This window comes from Haliotis cracherodii, unplaced genomic scaffold (genome assembly GCF_022045235.1).
Source record: "Haliotis cracherodii isolate W230 unplaced genomic scaffold, xgHalCrac1.p SCAF_26, whole genome shotgun sequence".
In the NCBI taxonomy this organism is placed as follows: Eukaryota; Metazoa; Mollusca; class Gastropoda; order Lepetellida; family Haliotidae; genus Haliotis; species Haliotis cracherodii.
This window is the reverse complement of record NW_027266282.1, coordinates 3,317,422-3,344,731: the sequence shown is the minus strand read 5'-3', so window position 1 is coordinate 3,344,731 and position 27,310 is coordinate 3,317,422. Positions and strand designations below refer to the sequence as shown.

Genomic DNA, 27,310 nt, shown 5'->3' with positions numbered 1-27,310 from the left:
TGCTCTGCCCAGTGGTCAAACAGGACGATTGTTTCGCAAGAAACGGCCGGTATTGATTGATTCGCTGAGCCGAAATTGACGCTGTGACGTCACGGCACACAGGTAAATCTACTTCCAGGTGTTTAGGCCATTAGCTGTTGATTGTCACAGGTGATATTGCTCCCAATAAGCTTCATATCAAGGTAAGTCAGTTAGATAATTACACGATCTCATTTGTCTAAAACTCGAGCTACAGGTTTAAACAACGTCACGGGCAGGAAGACAACACAGTCTAATATTTGTAGGTCAGCCCGAGTTGGAGCGCGTATCAGCTTACCTAGCGGCGGTGTACTTGGGAGGAACGCACAGGTAATATCAAAGTCATTTGATTACATATTTGACTGAAACTGTCATTATGTTTTCAAATGTAATGATTTGGTAAAGCAGGTGATCGTGTTCTCGTATTAACGCTGATTTTGTTCAAACTCGACATTTAGGACCATAGAAGTGTGTCAACATTTCTCTGTACTTTTTTAATAAGCCGTGGCCATTGTGGCAGTCCCTTTCGGGATAGAAAAGTTGTGCTGCGTAGTTAGCTTTGTGGGACCATAGAGATTGTGATCATGGTGATTATGTTTGAAGAACACAATTGACTGCACACGCAGTTCACAGCAAGCGAACAACTGCCACGGTCTTTAAAATAACTCGATAAATACCCTTTACTGTTCACGCATGTAACGTTGTATATTTACTCAAGAAGTACATGTTCTTAACCCGATCGTATTACTCTGCATATAATCAAATATGCATTGTTTGAATGTTTGTGACATTTTTCAACATTGTAGTCTGCTAAAATAATGCAAGAATTGACGGCCAGGTTGTTTTGAAAGTTGATAATGGCGACCACAGCCCGGGTGAACATGTTATCTCGCGGCTATCTCTACCCGTTACGTCGATGTGGTAAATATGCCTTAGACGCCCAGATCACACCCAGGACAAATGGCGGTATAGACGGTGATAGGACACAATCGATCCCAGCTCTCTGCCACACGTCTGGATATGGACTCGTACTTCTAGTTGCCCCGGCCCGTTATTGAACGACACGGAATTCCCTGCAAGGAGTTTCTGTTACCGTCTTGACAGATTCTTTGGCACCAAAGTACTATATTCGATATTCGATAGGCACAAGCTCATATTGATGTCAAATAACAACACTAGCGGCCCAGACTGTCATAATGTAGGTTTACATTTCACATCTTTTATCTAAGGGGATGAACATTTTTTTCTTTGGCTGTTTAGAAATATGAACTGGCTAAGTGTTTCTGGTTGTTGAGTATGTAGACACAAGGGTTATTTTTAACAAGCGTAGATTAAGTGTTTATGGTTATGCTTTTTGTCTGACGAGGTACATTGAATGGTGTCATATTGCAGATATGTTTGATGAGGTACAATGAGTTGTGTCATATTGTAGTTATGCTCAATGTTTGACGAGGTACGAGTTGTATCATATTGCATATGTGCTCAATGTTTGACGAGGCACAGTGAGTTGTATCATATTGCATATGTGCTCAATGTTTGACGAGGCACAGTGAGTTGTGTCATATTGTAGCTATGCTCAATGTTTGTTGCACGGAAACTCTCACATGCAACACATGGCGATGCGTATCTGTTTTGCAAGGTTTCGTAACGAAACTCTTCCTCGTGTCAAATATCTGGTTTTGTTGGTGAAGCTGAATATGGAGCTAATATCGATACAAACTCCCAGCCCGCAACCCGCACACACATCTGCTTCACATGTTCCAGATACCAATACACACATTTACCGTCAAGCATCATGTATGAACCAGTTGGCCTTCTCCTGTGTGACAATGGTTCTCAATACCAAGACCTGTCAAGCATCATGTATGAACCAGTTCGCATACTCCTGTGTGACAATGGTTCTCAATACCAAGACCTGTCAAGCATCATGTATGAACAAGTTCGCACACTCCTGTGTTACAATGGTTCACAATACCAAGATCTGTCAAGGGTTATGTATGAACCAGTTCGCATACTCCTGTGTTACAATGGTTCACAATACCAAGACCTGTCAAGGGTTATGTATGAACCAGTTCGCATACTCCTGTGTGACAATGGTTCTCAATACCAAGATCTGTCTAGAGCGACCACCCGTAGAGCTGGAAGGTCCGGGGTTCGATCCCCGGTCGCGTCATACCAAAATAATTTAAAAGATGGTACTTGTTGTTACCCTGCCTAGCGATCGTCATTAAGGATTAAAACAAGGACTAGGCGGCTAGGAGTCAGTATACTGTGTCTGAGTGGGGTACTCATGTTACCTGCATGGTATATCAGGTATCTCAACTGCGGCATGGTATCTCAGTGGGCTGGCACTGAAGAAATCGGCATTAGTCCGGACTAGCACTATTTTAAAAAACCTAAAAAACTTTTAGGTCAAGCGGTGGACGTGTTTTTTTCAGGTGAATAACTCTAAAAGCACGCGGAAACGTCTCGTCTTAATCTGTAGGGCACATCTTTCCCCATTGTCACCTTTACTCTCGTGTTTCGTGAATCGGGAACTTCTTTCATCCTGAAGTTACTGAAACCCGTAAGGAACTCACCACAGTTTAACACCGTGCTTATTGTCATCCATACCTTCACAAACAGTAACCCCTGATTAGGTTGTTAGTCTTTTCAATGAGGGAGGGATGCAGTTATACATAGAACGTGTTGTTAGATCTTTTCCTGTCACACAACGGTTGTATTTTTCAAATGTATTATACTTATTCGAAAACTTTGATTAAAATAAAATAAAACAGTAAACTACGGTTATAACGAACACGCTTATAACGAACTAACTTTTTAGTCCCGACTATTTGCTGTAGTTATGCTGTATATATGCTTATAACGAAATACGATTACAACGAACTAAAATTAGTAGTCCCTTTGAGTTCGTTATACCCGTAGTTTACTGTAATATTTCTTTCGAAATGGAATTAGATAATTTAAATTTGCCTTCAATTTTCAAGTGTTTAACTATTTCACAAGGATTTTAGTTCAGTTATGAAAGGAACAAAACTAAGCCATATTTGAAACACACACATAAGACTAAGCATTTGTAATTTAAACTTTATATCGGTTATAGTCAAGGTATAAAACGACTGAAATTTTCACTTAGGCAATTTACAAAACGCTTTACATATTTCAGTCATTTTGGGAAGCCTTTTTAAACTTATATATATGTTCTAGTCAATCTGTCAAATTAAATACAGGTTTTTCAGTCGATTTGTAAAATGACCTTAATTTTTTTAAATTGCCTAAGTGATTCACCTTTGAAACACATTGACTGAAACATATGTACGTATATATACCTAGAACCAATACACTGTTCAAAAAAAGAAACGCAGAGGTAGATTTTTAGTAAATTTATTGTACCTAATAAAATCGCTATATTTAATTTAATATCATAGATACAAAGATAAAATGTTGGAGCTCGATAGTCACATGTTGTCGTTGTACAAAGACACTGAAAACTGTTCATTATCATGTCACATAAGGCCACGTGTGACCGCCCCGGGCAGCAATCACGTCTCTGCATCTCTTCTGCACTGACTGGATAAGTGTACGAATTCTGTCCTGCGGAATTCTGCGCCATTCTGCTTGTAACGCGTTGGCCAGTTGTTGGAGTGTCTGCGGCGTGTCCTGACGTTGACGTACACGTCAATCGAGTTCATCCTAGTGGTGTTCGATTGGGTTGAGATTTTGGACATCTCGACGGTCGGGGCAAGACATTGATGTTGGCATTATGAAGGTAGTCTACCGTGACACGAGCTGTGTGCGGTGGAACGTTGCCCTGTTGAAACAGCTAACTCTGGCGGTCAATGATTGGAAGAAGGTGAGGTTGAAGAATTTGATTCATGTATCGATTTACTCTCAAATGTCCCTGAACCACAACTAAGTCAGATCTCGTGGTGTAGGATATGGCCCCCAACACCATGACACTACCGCCATCGAATTCACGTACAGATTGTGGGGCAAAACGCTCATTTCGACGACGATAAACACGTTGTCTTCCATCTCGCCGGTGAAGAAGAAATAGTGATTCATCGCTAAACCACACTCATCTCCAGTTTCTCAAATACTAAGGCTGTAAGGTATGGCACCAACGCAAACGTCGCTGTCGATAGATCTGATGCAAAACAGGGATGATAACTGGTCTTCTGGGTCGGACTCCAGCCTCGCGAAGATGGTTCCTGACAGTCTGGTCCGATATCCTCCTCAAACCAGGGATGAGTCCTGCAGTCTCCGTAGGTGCGGCATTGCGATGACGTAGGTGGAACAGTCGAATGTAGCGATTTTTACCAGATGTTTTATGTAGTCAGGTTCAATGAACTACATACTACCTGTGCGTTTCGTTTTTGGAAGAGTGTATGTCTCAACCCATGGTATATTTGCGTGGTTGTCAGCCTGAGGGGCGTCCACCGCGTACCCGGATACACACGCGCGTGCTGCATCAACCGGAAAGGTCATTGTGACCTAGTCATGGAGAAAGGGCCTACCTTTATCTAACATCGCTGTCATCGGGAGTGACCTCACGCCCAGACAGGATTCGTATTAATAACTGTCTAGCAGGAAACATAATATCGTATTCGGTTTATGTCAAGTAGTGAAAAAAGGTTTGAGAAACATGACCCACAAGTGCTAGTCATATATTTATACAAACAGAACTCGGTGTGTGTAAACCATGTGACAAGGGTGTTGGTGTGTAAACCATGGGACAAGGGTGATGGTGTGTAAACCATGGGACGAATGTGTTGATGTGTAAACCATGTGACAAGGGTGTTGGTGTGTAAACCATGTGACAAGGGTGTTGGTGTGTAAACCATGTGACAAGGGTGTTGGTGTGTAAACCATGTGACAAGGGTGTTGGTGTGTAAACCATGTGACAAGGGTGATGGTGTGTAAACCATGTGACAAGGGTGTTGGTGTGTAAACCATGTGACAAGGGTGTTGATGTGTAAACCATGTGACAAGGGTGTTGATGTGTAAACCATGTGACAAGGGTGTTGGTGTGTAAACCATGGGACGAGTGTGTTGGTGTGTAAACCATGGGACGAGTGTGTTGGTGTGTAAACCATGTGACGAGGGTGATGGTGTGTAAACCATGGGACGAATGTGTTGATGTGTAAACCATGGGACAAGGGTGTTGGTGTGTAAACCATGGGACGAGGGTGTTGGTGTGTAAACCATGTGACAAGGGTGTTGGTGTGTTAACCATGGGACAAGGGTGTTGATGTGTAAACCATGTGACAAGGGTGTTGGTGTGTAAACCATGGGACAAGGGTGATGGTGTGTAAACCATGTGACGAGGGTGTTGGTGTGTAAACCATGGAACAAGGGTGTTGGTGTGTAAACCATGTGACGAGTGTGTTGATGTGTAAACCATGGGACGAGTGTGTTGATGTGTAAACCATGTGACAAGGGTGTTGGTGTGTAAACCATGGGACAAGGGTGATGGTGTGCAAACCATGGGACGAGTGTGTTGATGTGTAAACCATGTGACAAGGGTGTTGGTGTGTAAACCATGGGACGAGTGTGTTGGTGTGTAAACCATGTGACGAGGGTGTTGGTGTGTAAACCATGTGACGAGTGTGTTGGTGTGTAAACCATGGGACGAGTGTGTTGGTGTGTAAACCATGGGACGAGTGTGTTAGTGTGTAAACCATGTGACGAGTGTGTTGGTGTGTAAACCATGGGACGAGTGTGTTGGTGTGTAAACCATGGGACGATTGTGTTGGTGTGTAAACCATGGGACGAGTGTGTTGGTGTGTAAACCATGGGACGAGTGTGTTGATGTGTAAACCATGGGACGAGGGTGTTGGTGTGTAAACCATGGGACAAGGGTGAAGGTGTGTAAACCATGTGACAAGGGTGATGGTGTGTAAACCATGTGACAAGGGTGTTGATGTGTAAACCATGGGACGAGGGTGTTGGTGTGTAAACCATGGGACGAGGGTGTTGGTGTGTAAACCATGTGACGAGGGTGATGGTGTGTAAACCATGGGACAAGGGTGATGGTGTGTAAACCATGGGACAAGGGTGATGGTGTGTAAACCATGTGACGAGGGTGATGGTGTGTAAACCATGGGACGAGTGTGTTGATGTGTAAACCATGTGACAAGGGTGATGGTGTGTAAACCATGTGACAAGGGTGATGGTGTGTAAACCATGGGACAAGGGTGTTGGTGTGTAAACCATGGGACAAGTGTGATGGTGTGTAAACCATGTGACAAGGGTGTTGGTGTGTAAACCATGGGACGAGTGTGTTGGTGTGTAAATCATGTGACAAGGGTGATGGTGTGTAAACCATGGGACAAGAGTGTTGATGTGTAAACCATGGGACGAGTTTGTTGATGTGTAAACCATGTGACAAGGGTGTTGGTGTGTAAACCATGTGACAAGGGTGAAGGTGTGTAAACCATGTGACAAGGGTGTTGGTGTGTAAACCATGTGACAAGGGTGAAGGTGTGTAAACCATGTGACAAGGGTGATGGTGTGTAAACCATGTGACAAGGGTGTTGGTGTGTAAACCATGTGACAAGGGTGATGGTGTGTAAACCATGGGACGAATGTGTTGATGTGTAAACCATGGGACAAGGGTGAAGGTGTGTAAACCATGGGACAAGGGTGATGGCGTGTAAACCATGTGACAAGGGTGTTGGTGTGTAAACCATGTGACAAGGGTGATGGCGTGTAAACCATGTGACAAGGGTGTTGGTGTGTTAACCATGTGACAAGGGTGATGGCGTGTAAACCATGTGACAAGGGTGTTGGTGTGTAAACCATGGGACGAGTGTGTTGGTGTGTAAACCATGGGACGAGTGTGTTGGTGTGTAAACCATGGGACGAGTGTGTTGGTGTGTAAACCATGGGACGAGTGTGTTGGTGTGTAAACCATGGGACGAGTGTGTTGGTGTGTAAACCATGGGACGAGTGTGTTGGTGTGTAAACCATGGGACGAGTGTGTTGGTGTGTAAACCATGGGACAAGGGTGTTGGTGTGTAAACCATGTGACAAGGGTGATGGTGTGTAAACCATGTGACAAGGGGGTTAATGTGTAAACCATGGGACGAGGGTGTTGGTGTGTAAACCATGTGACAAGGGTGTTGATGTGTAAACCATGTGACAAGGGTGTTGATGTGTAAACCATGTGACAAGGGTGTTGGTGTGTAAACCATGGGACAAGGGTGTTAGTGTGTTAACCATGGGACACGGGTGTTGATGTGTAAACCATGTGACAAGGGTGTTGGTGTGTAAACCATGGGACGAGTGTGTTGGTGTGTAAACCATGTGACAAGGGTGTTGGTGTGTAAACCATGGGACGAGTGTGTTGGTGTGTAAACCATGGGACGAGTGTGTTGGTGTGTAAACCATGGGACGATTGTGTTGGTGTGTAAACCATGGGACGAGTGTGTTGGTGTGTAAACCATGGGACGAGTGTGTTGATGTGTAAACCATGGGACGAGTGTGTTGATGTGTAAACCATGTGACAAGGGTGTTGGTGTGTAAACCATGGGACGAATGTGTTGATGTGTAAACCATGGGACGAGTGTGTTGATGTGTAAACCATGTGACAAGGGTGTTGATGTGTAAACCATGGGACGAGGGTGTTGGTGTGTAAACCATGTGACAAGGGTGATGGTGTGTAAACCATGTGACAAGGGTGATGGTGTGTGAACCATGTGACAAGGGTGTTGATGTGTAAACCATGGGACGAGTGTGTTGGTGTGTAAACCATGAGACGAGGGTGTTGGTGTGTAAACCATGGGACGAGTGTGTTGGTGTGTAAACCATGGGACAAGGGTGTTTGTGTGTAAACCATGGGACAAGGGTGATGGTGTGTAAACCAAGTGACAAGGGTGATGGTGTGTAAACCATGTGACAAGGGTGTTGATGTGTAAACCGTGTGACGAGGGTGTTGGTGTGTAAACCATGTGACAAGGGTGTTGATGTGTAAACCATGTGACAAGGGTGTTGATGTGTAAACCATGGGACAAGGGTGTTGGTGTGTAAACCATGGGACAAGGGTGTTGGTGTGTTAACCATGGGACAAGGGTGTTGATGTGTAAACCATGTGACAAGGGTGTTGGTGTGTAAACCATGGGACAAGGGTGATGGTGTTTAAACCATGGGACAAGGGTGTTGATGTGTTAACCATGTGACAAGGGTGTTGGTGTGTAAACCATGGGACGAGTGTGTTGGTGTGTAAACCATGGGACGAGTGTGTTGGTGTGTAAACCATGGGACGAGGGTGATGGTGTGTAAACCATGGGACAAGGGTGATGGTGTGTAAACCATGGGACAAGGGTGTTGATGTGTAAACCATGTGACGAGGGTGTTGGTGTGTAAACCATGGGACGAGTGTGTTGGTGTGTAAACCATGTGACAAGGGTGATGGTGTGTAAACCATGGGACAAGGGTGATGGTGTGTAAACCATGGGACGAATGTGTTGATGTGTAAACCATGGGACGAGGGTGTTGGTGTGTAAACCATGGGACGATTGTGTTGGTGTGTAAACCATGGGACGAGGGTGTTAGTGTGTAAACCATGGGACGAGTGTGTTGATGTGTAAACCATGGGACGAGTGTGTTGATGTGTAAACCATGTGACAAGGGTGTTGGTGTGTAAACCATGGGACGAATGTGTTGATGTGTAAACCATGGGACGAGTGTGTTGATGTGTAAACCATGTGACAAGGGTGTTGATGTGTAAACCATGTGACAAGGGTGTTGGTGTGTAAACCATGGGACAAGGGTGATGGTGTGTAAACCATGTGACAAGGGTGATGGTGTGTGAACCATGTGACAAGGGTGTTGATGTGTAAACCATGGGACGAGTGTGTTGGTGTGTAAACCATGGGACGAGTGTGTTGGTGTGTAAACCATGAGACGAGGGTGTTGGTGTGTAAACCATGGGACGAGTATGTTGGTGTGTAAACCATGTGACAAGGGTGTTTGTGTGTAAACCATGGGACAAGGGTGATGGTGTGTAAACCATGTGACAAGGGTGATGGTGTGTAAACCATGTGACAAGGGTGTTGATGTGTAAACCATGTGACGAGGGTGTTGGTGTGTAAACCATGTGACAAGGGTGTTGATGTGTAAACCATGTGACAAGGGTGTTGATGTGTAAACCATGGGACAAGGGTGTTGGTGTGTAAACCATGGGACAAGGGTGTTGGTGTGTTAACCATGGGACAAGGGTGTTGATGTGTAAACCATGTGACAAGGGTGTTGGTGTGTAAACCATGGGACAAGGGTGATGGTGTTTAAACCATGGGACAAGGGTGTTGATGTGTTAACCATGTGACAAGGGTGTTGGTGTGTAAACCATGGGACGAGTGTGTTGGTGTGTAAACCATGGGACAAGGGTGATGGTGTGTAAACCATGGGACAAGGGTGATGGTGTGTAAACCATGGGACAAGGGTGTTGATGTGTAAACCATGTGACGAGGGTGTTGGTGTGTAAACCATGGGACGAGTGTGTTGGTGTGTAAACCATGGGACGAGTGTGATGGTGTGTAAACCATGGGACAAGGGTGATGGTGTGTAAACCATGGGACGAATGTGTTGATGTGTAAACCATGGGACGAGGGTGTTGGTGTGTAAACCATGGGACGAGTGTGTTAGTGTGTAAACCATGGGACGAGGGTGTTGGTGTGTAAACCATGGGACGAATGTGTTGGTGTGTAAACCATGGGACGAGGGTGTTGGTGTGTAAACCATGGGACAAGGGTGATGGTGTGTAAACCATGGGACGAGGGTGTTAGTGTCTAAACCATGGGACGAGGGTGTTGGTGTGTAAACCATGTGACAAGGGTGTTGATGTGTAAACCATGTGACAAGGGTGTTGGTGTGTAAACCATGGGACAAGGGTGTTAGTGTGTTAACCATGGGACACGGGTGTTGATGTGTAAACCATGTGACAAGGGTGTTGGTGTGTAAACCATGGGACGAGTGTGTTGGTGTGTAAACCATGTGACAAGGGTGTTGGTGTGTAAACCATGGGACGAGTGTGTTGGTGTGTAAACCATGGGACGAGTGTGTTGGTGTGTAAACCATGGGACGATTGTGTTGGTGTGTAAACCATGGGACGAGTGTGTTGGTGTGTAAACCATGGGACGAGTGTGTTGATGTGTAAACCATGGGACGAGTGTGTTGATGTGTAAACCATGTGACAAGGGTGTTGGTGTGTAAACCATGGGACGAATGTGTTGATGTGTAAACCATGGGACGAGTGTGTTGATGTGTAAACCATGTGACAAGGGTGTTGATGTGTAAACCATGGGACGAGGGTGTTGGTGTGTAAACCATGTGACAAGGGTGATGGTGTGTAAACCATGTGACAAGGGTGATGGTGTGTGAACCATGTGACAAGGGTGTTGATGTGTAAACCATGGGACGAGTGTGTTGGTGTGTAAACCATGAGACGAGGGTGTTGGTGTGTAAACCATGGGACGAGTGTGTTGGTGTGTAAACCATGGGGCAAGGGTGTTTGTGTGTAAACCATGGGACAAGGGTGATGGTGTGTAAACCAAGTGACAAGGGTGATGGTGTGTAAACCATGTGACAAGGGTGTTGATGTGTAAACCGTGTGACGAGGGTGTTGGTGTGTAAACCATGTGACAAGGGTGTTGATGTGTAAACCATGTGACAAGGGTGTTGATGTGTAAACCATGGGACAAGGGTGTTGGTGTGTAAACCATGGGACAAGGGTGTTGGTGTGTTAACCATGGGACAAGGGTGTTGATGTGTAAACCATGTGACAAGGGTGTTGGTGTGTAAACCATGGGACAAGGGTGATGGTGTTTAAACCATGGGACAAGGGTGTTGATGTGTTAACCATGTGACAAGGGTGTTGGTGTGTAAACCATGGGACGAGTGTGTTGGTGTGTAAACCATGGGACGAGTGTGTTGGTGTGTAAACCATGGGACGAGGGTGATGGTGTGTAAACCATGGGACAAGGGTGATGGTGTGTAAACCATGGGACAAGGGTGTTGATGTGTAAACCATGTGACGAGGGTGTTGGTGTGTAAACCATGGGACGAGTGTGTTGGTGTGTAAACCATGTGACAAGGGTGATGGTGTGTAAACCATGGGACAAGGGTGATGGTGTGTAAACCATGGGACGAATGTGTTGATGTGTAAACCATGGGACGAGGGTGTTGGTGTGTAAACCATGGGACGATTGTGTTGGTGTGTAAACCATGGGACGAGGGTGTTAGTGTGTAAACCATGGGACGAGTGTGTTGATGTGTAAACCATGGGACGAGTGTGTTGATGTGTAAACCATGTGACAAGGGTGTTGGTGTGTAAACCATGGTACGAATGTGTTGATGTGTAAACCATGGGACGAGTGTGTTGATGTGTAAACCATGTGACAAGGGTGTTGATGTGTAAACCATGTGACAAGGGTGTTGGTGTGTAAACCATGGGACAAGGGTGATGGTGTGTAAACCATGTGACAAGGGTGATGGTGTGTGAACCATGTGACAAGGGTGTTGATGTGTAAACCATGGGACGAGTGTGTTGGTGTGTAAACCATGGGACGAGTGTGTTGGTGTGTAAACCATGAGACGAGGGTGTTGGTGTGTAAACCATGGGACGAGTATGTTGGTGTGTAAACCATGTGACAAGGGTGTTTGTGTGTAAACCATGGGACAAGGGTGATGGTGTGTAAACCATGTGACAAGGGTGATGGTGTGTAAACCATGTGACAAGGGTGTTGATGTGTAAACCATGTGACGAGGGTGTTGGTGTGTAAACCATGTGACAAGGGTGTTGATGTGTAAACCATGTGACAAGGGTGTTGATGTGTAAACCATGGGACAAGGGTGTTGGTGTGTAAACCATGGGACAAGGGTGTTGGTGTGTTAACCATGGGACAAGGGTGTTGATGTGTAAACCATGTGACAAGGGTGTTGGTGTGTAAACCATGGGACAAGGGTGATGGTGTTTAAACCATGGGACAAGGGTGTTGATGTGTTAACCATGTGACAAGGGTGTTGGTGTGTAAACCATGGGACGAGTGTGTTGGTGTGTAAACCATGGGACAAGGGTGATGGTGTGTAAACCATGGGACAAGGGTGATGGTGTGTAAACCATGGGACAAGGGTGTTGATGTGTAAACCATGTGACGAGGGTGTTGGTGTGTAAACCATGGGACGAGTGTGTTGGTGTGTAAACCATGGGACGAGTGTGATGGTGTGTAAACCATGGGACAAGGGTGATGGTGTGTAAACCATGGGACGAATGTGTTGATGTGTAAACCATGGGACGAGGGTGTTGGTGTGTAAACCATGGGACGAGTGTGTTAGTGTGTAAACCATGGGACGAGGGTGTTGGTGTGTAAACCATGGGACGAATGTGTTGGTGTGTAAACCATGGGACGAGGGTGTTGGTGTGTAAACCATGGGACAAGGGTGATGGTGTGTAAACCATGGGACGAGGGTGTTAGTGTGTAAACCATGGGACGAGGGTGTTGGTGTGTAAACCATGGGACGAATGTGTTGGTGTGTAAACCATGGGACAAGGGTGTTGGTGTGTAAACCATGGGACGAGGGTGTTGCTGTGTACACCATGGGACGAGGGTGTTGGTGTGAGATATTCTTGACATATAAGGGGACGTTTATAAACAACGTACGTATATGAAGTTAGGTGTGGTTCAAGGGCTTACCATATTTGACCTTGACACGTGATGGGAGGGTTCGCTGTGAGTCAGGGAGGGAGGTATGCTATCAATGCCGGGCTTAGGCGTTATCGGCCGGCGTTATCAGTCCTGACGGGGTACTTTATGTCGGATAACGTACCCACCCTGACTTGTGAATATTAACGGATGTGTTAATACTCGAACTCAGCCCGCGAGTAGCCACTGTGATATCACCTGTCTGGTGATGCATTAATACCTTAAAAAAATATGACAATTTGTCCGTGCCCCCGCATTTTGTCAACGTAGCTGGGTATGGAGAAGAACACCCCTTCCCGGGAGGAAAATCTCTTCAGAATTATTTTTTAAAACTTTTCTCCTGAAATACTCCCTTTAGTAACAACCTGCCATATCCTTGTATTTCAACTCTTCCAGCCGCTTCAGCAACAACATCAACGCGCCCCTGTCGTGGTTTTGTCACCCACCTAGACCAGCTACATAAAATAAAACATTATTCCGCTGATCTCCAGCTGCGGTAGTTGGTTGCCTGGCAACGTTGTTAAACATGCCACCTACAGCTGGAACAACTTGTACTCAATATCCGTTTTGTCATAGGAAATGATCACAATATGCCTAAACTACTGGGATGACTTGGCGATTCACACCCTGGTGATATCCAAGAACACCAACTTCCGTGGTTATTGATGCAGGAATACATGGATAATGCATCGTTACATCGATTATACTCATTACACACACAGCCCATTGAACGCCATCATGATGTCCCTCTGCCGATACTTGACATGGCGCTTAATGCTATTGTCGGCATACAAGCTGACAGAGTCAAGGGAGTTAATATTGCATTAGAATCCTGGGCTGATAGAGCAGGGAACAGTATCCAAACAGAATATTTGTCTAACATTGATTCGGGTAATTGCGCATTAATATCTCTCTTGTCAACCATATGTTATATGAGCTAAATGACTCGGTCGGTCTCGTGTTGTCTATAAATTAGTTTTTGATTCAGGTGAATGTAAATATGCCCGCTCGTTAGCTTCGTTTTAGAGCAAACCGCATTATCAAACACGACAGGGATCATGAATTTGACTTCGATTTATCCGGATTTATACACGAGTAATTGGTGCTTGTCGTAGGAGGCGACTGACGGGATCGGGTGGTCAGGCTCGCTGACTTGGTTGATGCATGTCATCGTTTACCAGCCTTGATGGATACTTATGATGTCAATCACTGGGTTGTTTAGTCCAGACTCGATTATTTACAGACCACCGCTATATAGCTGGAATATTGTGCGGCGTTAAACGAGTACATTAAACGAGGGTTATAACGAACTCGAAGGGACCACTACTTTTAGTTCGTTATAACCGTAGTTCGTTATAAGCATTATGTACAGCAAATGGCTTGGGCAAAAAGTTCGTTATAACATGTTCGTTATAAACGTAGTTTGCTGTAATTGGAAGTGGACACTCATGACATAACTTGTATGTTCACTCGTCATACCGAAGACGCCGTGTTTGGTGTCTGTGTCCCTGGTTAAAGGTCTGCTGTGGCCTTTCTAAGTACAGCCCAGTTAAACACAACAATGAGTCTGCCACCCCTCAGAAACTGCATCAGTCAGCTTGTCCTCATTCCGGAAACGAATGACGATTAGTGTCAGGAAGGGTTTAAACTATACAAAGAACACATGCTTGATTCATAACCCCGAAATCTGTTTTTCTGGACATTGTATTGAGAACGGTTCCGGTTTAACGAAGTTGCGCTCAGAGCATCATCTGAAAGGTTAAACAATGCTGGCAAAACCGAGAATTCTAATCAACCGTTGTACTTCCCAAAGTGAACTGCTATCTTATTTAAAACACGGTCAATTATCACAGTTGGCATGAAAGGCACGTGCGACATATAGTTCTCTGAACGTTAACGGAATATAAATATATGCACGTGATCCAGTTTCGTGGAAGAGGCCCTTTAAATTCTCTTTGCAGTTGGAAATATTAAGTGTAAATTACTATTTCAGGTCAAAATGGAATATCCTAAAAGGTTGTAGATTTTATCTACATCATAAATAACCTGTGTATGGTTCCAGATCCTGCTTGTCAATCAATATGAATATGGATATCGAGATATTTGATTCGAGTGATTTTAAATAGGTTTCCGGGGCAAGCTTATTAAACCTTATTAAAATAAGTTGGTCAGATATTATATAAACATAAAACTGAATATTATCCTCAGATAACAGCTTTCTACGTTGGAAGGCTTTCATGCATGACGTGTTTAGCCGACAACAAGACAATCACAGCTGGAATTACAGCTGGAAGACAGCGACGTTGAGGGGTTAGGCGCATGTCACACTACTGCATTGTGGGGTCCCGGGAGAGAGACCCAGGTAGACATGTCTGTACAAGTTCGTGGCACAGAGCCATGCATACAGACCATCCTTGCTCTGCCCATGTGGAACGATGGTTACAGTGAACCGTTTGGGTTCAGCTTTGAACAGATTTCCGATTGCATCTCGGCGTCTCGGTTTTAAGCGGGAGAATGCAAAAGTGGCGCTGTCATCAACGTTTGCAACTTTTGACATTTAGTCATGATGGACGAATTCCCTCAATGGCTGAGACTGTGTTATTGTATGTCTGAAAACATGGATAATATACAATCACACAACACCTATAACCGTTTTAGTGTAATATCATTCATGTTGTCATTTGTCTACCAGACCGAGCAGAAAGATACAACTGTATTTCAGGGTTGAAGGTAATAATTGAGAAAAACGCTGGTGCATACATTTTGTTTTTAAACTGTAGGCATTTGTCACTGTAGACTTAAGTAGACTTCATGTAGGGATCACTGGCAGACAATCTATTGACCATGGTACTGCACGGTGCAGTACTGCTAAGTGCGTTGTGGCGAGTTAAACCATAGATTGACTGTACCATCCGAACCAAAGCGATAACGAATAATAACTACAATCTGACAATGAAGACGACGATACACCATTTCCCTCGGCGCTAAGGGGTAATGTTATCAATGATAACACTAGTCAAGGCCAGATCCCGCATTTTTTTAAAGGGAGGGGTCCAAAATATCAAAAAACCCTCGTCAATTACTGCCTACAACCTATACATTTGGATTTCAAAAGGAGGGGCGAGGGGGGACCCGCCTCCCCCATCCCTCCTCTTGGCCCACCTATGGCAGTGATAACTGGAATAGTTAGAGTGGCGTTCCATCTGTCAACGTTCAACTACAACACGACAGCAGTAACGGTGTGTCAATATTTCATCACATATCATGCCATCGAACTTTGTTTAATTCGTATAATGCCAAAAAAAACCATTTCCTTGTGTTGGCAACCTTCACCGCCGACACTGTAAGAGGCTTTCATACCGGTGTATATACAGACGCCACTTCCGAGAGACGGGATCGATGTGCCTGGCACCAGTCGTCATAAGACAATACACACATTCCAGAGTAAACATTGGGTGTTGCATCACATGCAGGGTGTTGGTAGCGTCGCTATCAACAATACAACCGCTGTCACGATTCGATCAGTCATACACGTTTATATAACGCTTACATCCGGATGAGGAATCAGCTAGCCGTCTTCAGAAAAACAACAAGTGGAGCGTCATACGGTGTTGAGCAATCGGCGAGTCACGAGGGAATAAAGAACGACTGACATGATTTCTCGCTGACGTATAGTATTACATCGTGGGGAGTGTCAGGTCAATTGCTTCATATGCAGACAGTGTCTAAATAGAACAGAGAGTATCTAAACTTAGTCCAAAGATACTACAATGACGTTATTTCGTTTCGTAAAATATTAAAGAAGAATATGAAAGTGGTATATGGGAAACTGGGAACGTACAATAACGAACTAAGTTAAGTGGATATTAACATATTGTTTTTTTCTTGGTTTGCTTAAACGGCATTTGTGTCAAGCGACTTTTAATTTTGCCAGTAGGCTATATTTCTTGGTATTGTTTAATTTGAATACCTCATTAGCCAAACTAGGTCACCCAAACGACATTACGAAGAAGTTAAAAATAACTGTGTTACAATCTCTTATCTTTAGCAGGACTTGAAAGATTGTTTACAAATGACTAACGATGACGTCACTGCCTAAGCTAGTTCAGATATAAGTACCGTGTGACTGGTCAAATATTTCAGTGTCTTCTTAGCCTGGTGAAGTTAGACGATAAGGAATTATTTGACATTAGCACACATACGTGTATTACATTCAGGTAAGAAATGTAAAGAATAGCGTGGAAAGCTTGTAGGTCGACGCTTGAAATCAACGTAAAACTGCATATATGGTAGCAAAATTCATTTAAATTATAAATTTGTAAAATTGAAGTTATAAGTGGATGTGTTATATGAACCAGTAGTCAATGCTTGTTATCCTTAATCGATTGATTAAACAATTGATTGTCTGGTACAGGACAGGTATGTTTTTATGTAGGGGAACCTCGATATTCCGGAAAGCTGGGTTTCCATCATCTCGTAGGGATAAATGAGTTGCATATCCAGCAAGACAATTGGCTTAGCTTATATGCTATCATCTATATTACGTAATTGTCGCCAAGATTATTTTCCTAGTGAGCGAGATTCTGTCGGCGTTGTTTGTTCCCTGTGAGTTGTAGACCATTTGGCCACTATAACGTATAATGTCTAATAATTTGGTGGAATTGTCGACTTTGAGAGAAAATATGAAAAGGTTATCCTATGACAATTGCTCTAGGTTTTACATGTCATAGATTTGCCCGTATGTCCGGCTGAGATAAGACTAGCAACATGTTATCATGGTGTGCTCTTATATTTTGAGTGACATAAAGTGTATGTTTTGTGGCAACTACTCTTCTAGGAAAGATGGAGCGGTGGTAGGCTGATAACAAACGATCATCGTGATAATATGATATCAGTAATAACCATAACATGGTGTAGGTTTGTAAAACACAAACCATCTGACTGGTTGCATTGGTTCATTTTGATGCGTATACATGTTTGTATTATTTACCTGTCAGTGATGATAGTTATGATCATCATCCCCACCATTAGCATCATCAACCTCACATTAGTATTGTTGTTGTTATTATTTTTATTATCATTATGGTTGCTGGTGTTGTTGTTCATCATCATCATCATCATCATCATCATCATCATTTTATTATTATTATTATTATTATTATTATTATTATTATTATTATTATCTTTCAGGTTTTAAGAAAAAAAACAATAAAACTTCACAATGTGTCAAGGCCTAGCTCGGTGTTTCCTCATTTTCTTCAACATAATATTCTTGGTAAGTATGGCTACAGTATACTCATTATACATACTTCACCCAGGCCAAGCAGATCCTCTGGTTACGGGTGTCGCCCTGATTAAAGAGTGACTGGTTTCTAAGTTGCTAAGCGCTTCAAACATGCGACACAGACATTGGGCTTTAGGAAATTATTGATCTGAGATAAGGATTGCGACATTTCAGATATCTGCTTTTCCAATACATGTTGGTCTGAATAATTGTCGTATTGGACTCACCAACCCAATGTGACACGATTTGCTCTAAATTCATGACTATGAATCTGTTTGTTCTCCCTTTGATCTAGCAACATAAATAATTCAAATAAGCGACAATAGGGTAGCAGGAAGTGCTGGTGATTCATTGATATCGTGGCGGCTCAATATGACTAAAGCTGATTAAATCACTAGAGCTTGAAAATACGTTTTTACACATTAAATTAAATTTGATATAACGTAGGTTTGTTTATCTCGTATTGGCTGACCTTTGCTGTCGTTTCTGCGCATCAAACCGTAGCCACATCAATTTGAATGTACAACTTTATATTTCACTATTCAAATTCAAATTCAAATGTTACCAAATTCTCTTGACAGTAAACAGGAAGGTTATCTTTGTTGTTTTTCAAACAAATTTAAAATCACATTTGCAATCCTCACTTTTAGAATTTCCTCTTGGGGATTAAATACACATAGACAGTTTACAATAGTTTCAAATTTAAACAATTTAATGCTTATCTAAATCTGGAACTTAAAACACATACTACGCATATTCTCGACGAGAAAACCTTTAATATAGTTGTCGGGTTGAATAACATAATTTTGTTGTTGATAATAGCAATGTACACCGCTTGGATATGGATATATAAATCTATATACATGTACCGGTACTGAGATTATGACGGCAGCATGGGAAAACACTCCCAACCCACTATATGGCTGGGGAGGGTGTAGACATATACACCCGGGTGTCAGGGTGTCAATCTAGTCCAACAGTGGCTACATATGAATGCCATCGTATGGAAATTGCGTAGATCGATGCTCATGATGTCAATCACTTGATAGTCTGGTCCAAACTCGATTATTTACAGACTGTCATATTATTGCCGTGTGCAAACAACAAACAACAAACATTCACCGATAACCATATATTTCAATTATTAATCGCAGCCTGTGTACCTGTCCTAACGACATACATACTTATGTTGAAAGTCATAAACTTGTTTGTTTGTTTGTTGATTAACGCCGCACTGAGCAATATTCCAGCTATATGACGGCAGTCTGTAAATAATCGAGTCTGGACCAGACAATCCAGTGATTGACATCATGCGCATAGGATACGATGGGATACGATGACCGGTATCAACCAAGTCAGCGCACCTGGCCACCCGTTAGTCGCCTGTTACGGCAAGCATGGGTTCATGAAGACCTATTCTACCCCGGATCTTCATGGGTTGAAAGTCATAAACTGAAATTGATTAGCTAATCCAGGTGCAACGCTTCTACCAGGAATGTTTGTTTGCTTTATGTTTGCATTGATAAATCTTACCAACTATTTAGATACATTCAGAATTGCTGCCACTCCCTTTCGTCGACCTACTGCAGAACCCCAAACCAAACCCCGGCACTGTAGCTCACCTGAATATGTATACGAATAGTGTGTAGTCAACTGTTTGAAATGTCAACTTGACTTTCAGACAGGTGAGCTAAAACTTAAGTATACGATTACGGTACGTTGTGCTTTCTTTTACAGATTTTTGGTGTCTTATGTCTTGGCATTGGCATCTGGGTCGTCGTTGACAAGACCCATGTGATCTCCTTATTCCGGTACTCGAGCGACAAGGTAGACCTAGAGGCTTATGACGTGCCGTCTCTGCTGGAGAGTGGGGCCTACATCCTCATTGCCGTGGGGGCCCTCGTCTTCGTCATCTCCGTCTTCGGCTTCTGCGGGGCCATCAAGAAGTCCAGGTGCTGCCTCATCACGGTCAGTAGCTGCGTCTGTACAGTGTATACTCCCCAGGGAGTTGAGAATACAAATTGTATGTACAACGACCGCCCGTTAGTCGAACACCTGTTTACTTGCTCCAACATTTGGAGTCGTCTCATATAGCGATCTTAGCTAACCTTTAACCTAAACTTACGATGCTCTGGGGCCACATGCACGAAGCAAACTCCAGCTATATGGCTGTAAATAGTCTTAATAATGTAAAACATGAGTACCGCTTCTATCGCTTCGTGTGAATGGGCCCAGTTCAAGCGGATTTTACAAGCAGTCATCAGTAAAGAAAGCACATGTAATTATGAAGGGTTTATGAAAACCTTCCTTTATCGCCTGTAATACAAAACGACAACGTTATGCTTTGTTGTGAATTCAGTCACTGGGCAGCCAGTGAAACGCGGGTGTGACATCACACAAGCAAACACAGTGACAGTGTCTCATAAGTTCTTCCCATTTCAGTACGGCGTGTTGGTCGGTATCATCCTGGTCATACAGGTAGCTGCAGGAATTGCTGTAGGCGTGTTCAGTAGCCAGGTGCGTGTCTCCATAGTTACCACTCTAACTAGCCTTACTCCAAGACTACCTAGAGGAAAAACTCCCGCCCTTCCGGTTATTGTATCTTGTTACTCAGCAGAGAACACCGAACCTTGATAATGTTGAGGGGAACGAAATTAGGAATCTTTTTTTCTAATTTAACTGTTTTATTTTTACAAGCATTCTTGTTAAGTTTTGATAAAATCATAACTTATAAAGACTCATAAGTGTACTTTCTCTCTATTATTTCCCTTTCAATATTTGTTGTTGTTGTTTTTTTGTTGTTGTTTTTTTTGTTTTTTGGGGGGGGTATGTTTTAGCCTGGGTTGTACTACAATGTTTCAAATACCTGTTCCACAGTTCGACAGCTTTGCCAAACCGTTCCTGAATGAGACAATGCCAAAGAAGTATGAGGGACCTTACGATAACAATGACGTCATCTCTCTTGCTCTGGACGCTCTGCAGGCATCGGTAGGTTGCCCGTGAACCGGGCGAACATTGCGCCATGTATGTGAACACTGTGATCAATCCTGTCAGGTTTTAATGTCCGCAATGTGTCTGTGTGGTCACCCCATTGTTCACCCTTCTTTAGTCAGGTATTTAGACAATATTCATTTGGGCTATAAGAGAGTGGTCTGTCGGTTATCTTAAGCCTTGACCAGACAATCCAGTGATTGACATCATGAGTATCGATCAACGCAACTGCATGATGACATACAGTCAATCAAGTCGATCGATCCATTCAGTCGCTTTTTACAAGCATAGGATACCCGACTGACCCAGGATCCTCACGTACACTATATAGATCCCTAGTCTCACAGACTTGTGCGAGGCATCTGCAATTAATTTCACTAACAGTTTACATCTTAATATCACAATATTCTTCAAATGATTGTTCTTTTATTCTAATAAAGATAAACCACGCGATACTGCCCTGTCATAGTTACAAATACTTGTCCGAATTTCTGTTTCACTGGTCAACAATCTTATTAAAATCAGATCTAAGTTCTTGAGGCCGCTAAACTAAGATCCGAGGACATCCCATTACGAGTCACGTCGGAACGACCTTTCGCGAACTTTGACCGACCACTGAAACGACTAACAAGAAGTCGACATCAGCCAATTAGAAAGCGGCTTTCTCGAGCATTACGGCACTCGTTTCAACCTTGCGACTTCCGTTTCAGACAACGCTTGAAAAATATGTTGACAGAGTTCTCGATTAAAATTTTGAAAACTGAACAAACGAACATTCCGGAATGTCTAATATATGGTTGCGATTGTATGGCAACGTACTGTGCAACGCCTCCTCCGTTCAAACGTTTATACCACGGAAGCGAGAGATAGACGATAATTTTCATTCGTCACCACTCGCCCCTTTCCATAATCTGCAAGAAGACTCTTCCCCCTATCGATGAATGTTCTGTGCGAAAATACGACAAACCAATCAGAATGCGCGTATGACTTCAAGTTCTTCGTCAAAAAATCCCTCAGGAATAATTTTTGATTTTACATATGTCTTGCATCTAAAAAAATTAAATGTGTTCAAACATACTGTATAATTCAGCATGTCCAGCTGTGCTTTAAATTGCATCTACATTATATATTGTATATGGAGAAAACGATGTGAACCATTACGCAACGAGTTGACAATTGTTTTAGGTATGCCCGTTTGCGCTAAGACGGAAATCGATCGCAAAAATGGCCACGAGAGGGGCACGAGTCGCCATGCGGCTTGTCCCGGAATATCACGAGTTGGTCACGAATGGATAATTTTGACGGAATCACTCGTACGGGCCGCAACTTTCGTTCTGAATATCCCGTGTTAACTTTTTCGAGGTTGCATGATAACACATTCCGACTGTCACTTTCATGATCTGGTAAGCGACGTTTTGATTGGTCTGATGAAAGGTCGTTCTGACGTGACCCGTAATGGGACGTCCTCAGATCTTTTAATGAGATTGACTGGTCACTGACTAGTGGGCCAGCGTAAATTTGTCCTCGCTAACAACATTAACATGTCATGTTTTCACAGAAATCCTTTGTCTTTTTGCAGCAAGAATGTTGCGGGATAAACGGTCCAGGAGACTTTGTTAATTACAAAAAATTCAACAGGACATGGAGTGGTGTAGCTGATGCCGTCATTCCATTTACCTGCTGCAAGTCAACCAAAAAGGACTCCTTCCCCGAAAATATGGAGGAGTACATGAATGGCCTTGTGGACCCAAACTGCCCGAAGAATGTAACTAAGGGCTACCAAGAGGTATGTGCATATGGCTTCTCAAGATATACTGCCGGGCAAAGGAAAGTAAACACTAAGAAAGTGGACTTGATCAAAACTTACAAACGTCATCAAAATGTTCCTAGGCTGATAACAGTCGCTGAATCTCTGCAAACACAACTAAGATACCAGTGTCAAATACATGCATTGCCGTGGAATAACCATTTATTGTTTGTTTCATGTATCGCCACCATTTAACATGGATGTATACTTTCGTTTGCCATGCAGTTTAGAAAGAGATTGTTAGAAACAATCATTCTGGTACTGCCATTCTCATTCATACAAGTAATTCATGGCCACTCGTGTCACTCCGTGACAAACCCGATTCGCCCCGATTATGTTTCTAGGTTTGCCAGCACCGTACCTGTGCTCGTGGGTTTCACCGAAGTTGTAAACGTCTAGGATCGGTATCATTAACGCTTTCCTCCCACATCAAGCTACCACGCCGAGGTATAACTGGAATACTGTTCAAAGCGGCGTTAAACCAAAGTCCCTCACTCATTCTGTGCGTGTCATTCCTTAATCATACAAACCATTCGTGACCACTCGTGTCACTCCGAGACAAGCCGCCCGCCTTCCTGCCGAACCAGGAAAGCGGTGACGTTCGTGAAACAAGTTAGTCTGCTACATAACAGAACGAGTGTCCGCAAATGGACGCACCACTTCCTTAATCAAAATTGTCATTCCGTTACAAGTCTCCCATCTTCCCGAGGCAAGGGAGTTAACTGACTGTAAAAGTCAAGTTTATACCCTTGCCGAACTAGGCTGGTATTTCTGGGTTCGATCGTAGCGCCTCCACTGGTATAATTACGAGTTATGTTCTTTCTATGTACCGCCTATTGACCAATCAGATTCCACCCCTCATATCACTTGCATTTCCTTCAAACAAAATGGCGTCGCACTGTGAAGACGATCTGATCGATTATCAAGATCTATGTTGTAATAAAACGGGTCTTACTTCCCGAAGTGCATTAAATCAGATGAGCACCTTGATTAAAAACATGAAAAGATTTGGAAAATATCTGTTGACGCTAAGTTGTCGGTACATATGCTTTGTACATCCTGCAATCGGCCAAAATCTGCACGGCAGTTTACGAACCGGATGTCGATTGCGTTACACGATTTTAAATTGACTATGCATAGACATCCGTGCCAAAATATAACTCCATCGTTCGGCAAGGGTGGAAACTGGACGGGAAGATGCAAGTCTCCTTGTGGGCTATGGAAAGATGAATGTCAGTTTGCATTCGACTAGTTTGGGAATGACACAATGCGTGTTGATACGATAGACGATAGGGGTGCATAGAAATAACCCAGAGCCCTGTGTCCAAGGCATAGCATGTCGTAATACAGACACAAAGCATGGATGCATGAAGTACAAATGTTTCTGTCAACGGGCTCCTGTTACCCCTTAAGAAACAACTAGAGTTCTTGCCACGATTTCCACCCTCTACGTTCTGTTGTGAAAATGTGTTGAAGATTGTACTGTGTGACTTTACAGGGTTGCTATGAGAAACTGAGAGATCTGTCCAAGACCTATTTCGCCGCCGTGTTGGGCGTGGCCATCGGTGTTGCCGTATTAGAGGTATGTATAGTGTTATGAGGATGGGTAAATAATGCATCCTGTGTATATAATGTAACTTGTGTAGATAATGTAACATGCGTAGATAGTGTAACATGCGTAGATAATGTAACATGCGTAGATAGTGTAACATGCGTAGATAGTGTAACATGCGTAGATAATGTAACTTGTGTAGATAATGTAACTTGTGTAGATAATGTAACTTGTGTAGATAATGTAACATGCGTAGATAATGTAACTTGTGTAGATAATGTAACATGCGTAGATAATGTAACTTGTGTAGATAGTGTAACTGGTGTAGATAGTGTAACTTGTGTAGATAGTGTAACATGCATAGATAATGTAACATGCATAGATAATGTAACATGCATAGATAATGTAACATGCGTAGATAATGTAACTTGTGTGGATAGTGTAACTTGTGTAGATAGTGTAACATACGTAGAGAGTGTAACATGCATAGATAATGTAACATACGTAGATAATGTAACTTGTGTACAAACTAATAGTGTAACTTGTGTAGTGTAACATATGTAGATAATGTAACATGCGTAGATAATGTAACTTGTGTAGTGTAACTTGTGTAGATAGTGTAACATACGTAGATAATGTAACATGCATAGATAATGTTACATGCGTAGATAATGTAACTTGTGCAGATAGTGTAACATGCGTAGGTAATGTAACTTGTGTAGATGGTGTAACATATGTAAATAATGTAACATGCGAAGATAATGTAACTTGTGCAGATAGTGTAACATGCGTAGATGGTGTAACATGCGTAGATAATGTAACATGCGTAGATAATGTAACATGCGTAGATAATGTAACATGCGTAGATAATGTAACTTATGTAGATAGTGTAACATATGTTGGTTGGTTTGTTGTTTAACACCGCACTCAGCAATATTCCAGCTATATGACGGCGGTCTGTAAATAATCGTCTGGACCAGACAATCCAGTGATTGACATCGTCAGCATCGATCCACGCAATTGGGATCGATGACATGCATCAACCAAGTCAGCTAGCCTGACCACCCGATCCCGTTAGACGCCTTTTACGACAAGCATAGTCACCTTTTACGGCAAGCATGGGTTGCTGAAGACCTATTCTACCCCGGAATCTTCACGTAGATAGTGTCACATGCGTAGACAATGTAACATGCGTAGATAATGTCAAATGCTTAGATGGTGTAACATGCGTAGATAATGGAACTTGGGTAGATAGTGTTACATGCTTAGATAATGTAACATGCGTAGATAATGTAACATGCTTAGATAGTGTAACATGCGTAGATAATGTAACATGCGTAGATAGTGTAACATGCGTAGATAATGTAACACACGTAGATAATGTAACTTGTGTAGAGAGTGTAACATACGTAGATAATGTAACATGCGTCGATACTGTAACATGCGTAGATAATGTAACTTGTGTAGATGGTGTAACATACGTAGATAATGTTACTTGTGTAGATGGTGTAACATACGTAGATAATGTAACTTGTGTAGATGGTGTAACATACGTAGATAATGTAACTTGTGTAGATGGTGTAACATACGTAGATAATGTAACTTGTGTAGATGGTGTAACATTCGTAGATAATGTAACATGCGTCGATACTGTAACATGCGTCGATACTGTAACATGCGTAGATAATGTATTTTGTGTAGATGGTGTAACACTAATGGGAGGAGACCGCGTAGATAATGTAATATGCGTAGATAATGTAATATGTGTGGATAATGTAATATGCGTAGATAGTTTAATAATGTGTTATCTTGCAGCTCATCCTGATAATCGTGGCCTGTTGTATTGCCAAGAATGACCCAGAGGGAAAGATGGTCTAGACGGCCCTGACGGAAAGATGGTCTAGATGGCCCGGACAGGAAGATGATTTAGATGTCGCTGACGGGAAGATGGTTTTGATGGGGGTGGGATGGGGGAACAGAACTACACGGCTGCATGGGCTACTGGTCGACAAACACAAACAACTGATCACATTAGGCAAAATCACATGCCCTTTTCTTAAGCCTGACGGGGAATGACGTTAGTGTTTGTGACGATTGTTAATACAGGTTACAGCTCTGTACTCTCCGAGCCGTGGCACTAGACATTTAAACACTTTGTATTTATCAACTTAGGGTGAAGTATCAGTTCTAGAAAAGTGGTATGAGTTACGCTGATAATTGCGACATTCCGTGCATATAACCTCGGTTTCCTTTGTTAAAACCATATATTTGTTATATAACATTCACGACACGTGGCCTTACAAATGTGTTGTTAGCAATATTACTCAGCGTTATGGTATATTGTTGTCCCGATACCTGATGACATGATATGGCTGGCAAAGCTACGGGGATGAACACAGTCGGTGGCCACGGTGGTGTTCTGGTATGCAGATGGGATTGCACAAACCGTCGGTTCGGTTGGTTTAATCATTCAGCGCCGCAAAGATCCATTAACAATTCACGACGTATTTTTCCACATCACCACAGCTGAAACTGTCAAGCGGATCAGTGAACTTCTGATAAAGAACAAAACCAACAGAAGTGTCAATTGGGGTCTTTCGTTTTTTTGTTGTTTAATGTCGCACTCAGCAATATTCCAGCTGTATGACAGTGATCTGTAAATAATCGAGTCTGGGCCAGACAATCCAGTGATTGACATCATGAGCATCGATCTTCAAAATTGGGATACGATGGCATGCATCAACCAAGTCAGCGAGCCTGACCACCCGATCCCGTTAGTCGCCTCTTACAAACAAGCATAGTCACCTCTTACGGCAAGCATGGGTTGCTTAAGACCTATTCTAACCTGGATCTTAACAGGTTCTTTCGTTATAAAAAGAACGTATTCTACCCATATCTTCCATTGTGATATCATCTTTAGGCAGTATAATCATTATACATTACATGTATGTAGT

General features: G+C 43.0%; 1 protein-coding gene across 4 annotated transcripts; it reads left to right on the top strand.

Annotated features, from left to right (window-relative positions):
* On the top strand, positions 1 to 27,273 carry LOC139472977 (tetraspanin-18-like). 4 transcript variants are annotated; one of them, XM_071255470.1, is made up of 8 exons: positions 1 to 102; positions 17,913 to 17,997; positions 19,744 to 19,974; positions 20,449 to 20,523; positions 20,884 to 20,994; positions 22,577 to 22,783; positions 24,303 to 24,386; positions 26,172 to 27,273. In XM_071255470.1, exons 2-8 carry the CDS (start codon positions 17,944 to 17,946, stop codon positions 26,232 to 26,234), a joined length of 825 nt encoding a protein of 274 aa, XP_071111571.1. In that variant the 5' UTR covers positions 1 to 102; positions 17,913 to 17,943; the 3' UTR covers positions 26,235 to 27,273. The 4 variants fall into 4 exon arrangements, with proteins under 4 accessions (XP_071111571.1, XP_071111568.1, XP_071111570.1 ...); XM_071255467.1 differs by having other exon boundaries at positions 98 to 182; XM_071255469.1 differs by lacking the exon at positions 1 to 102 and adding an exon at positions 264 to 348.
* The last annotated feature ends 37 nt before the right edge of the window (positions 27,274 to 27,310 follow it).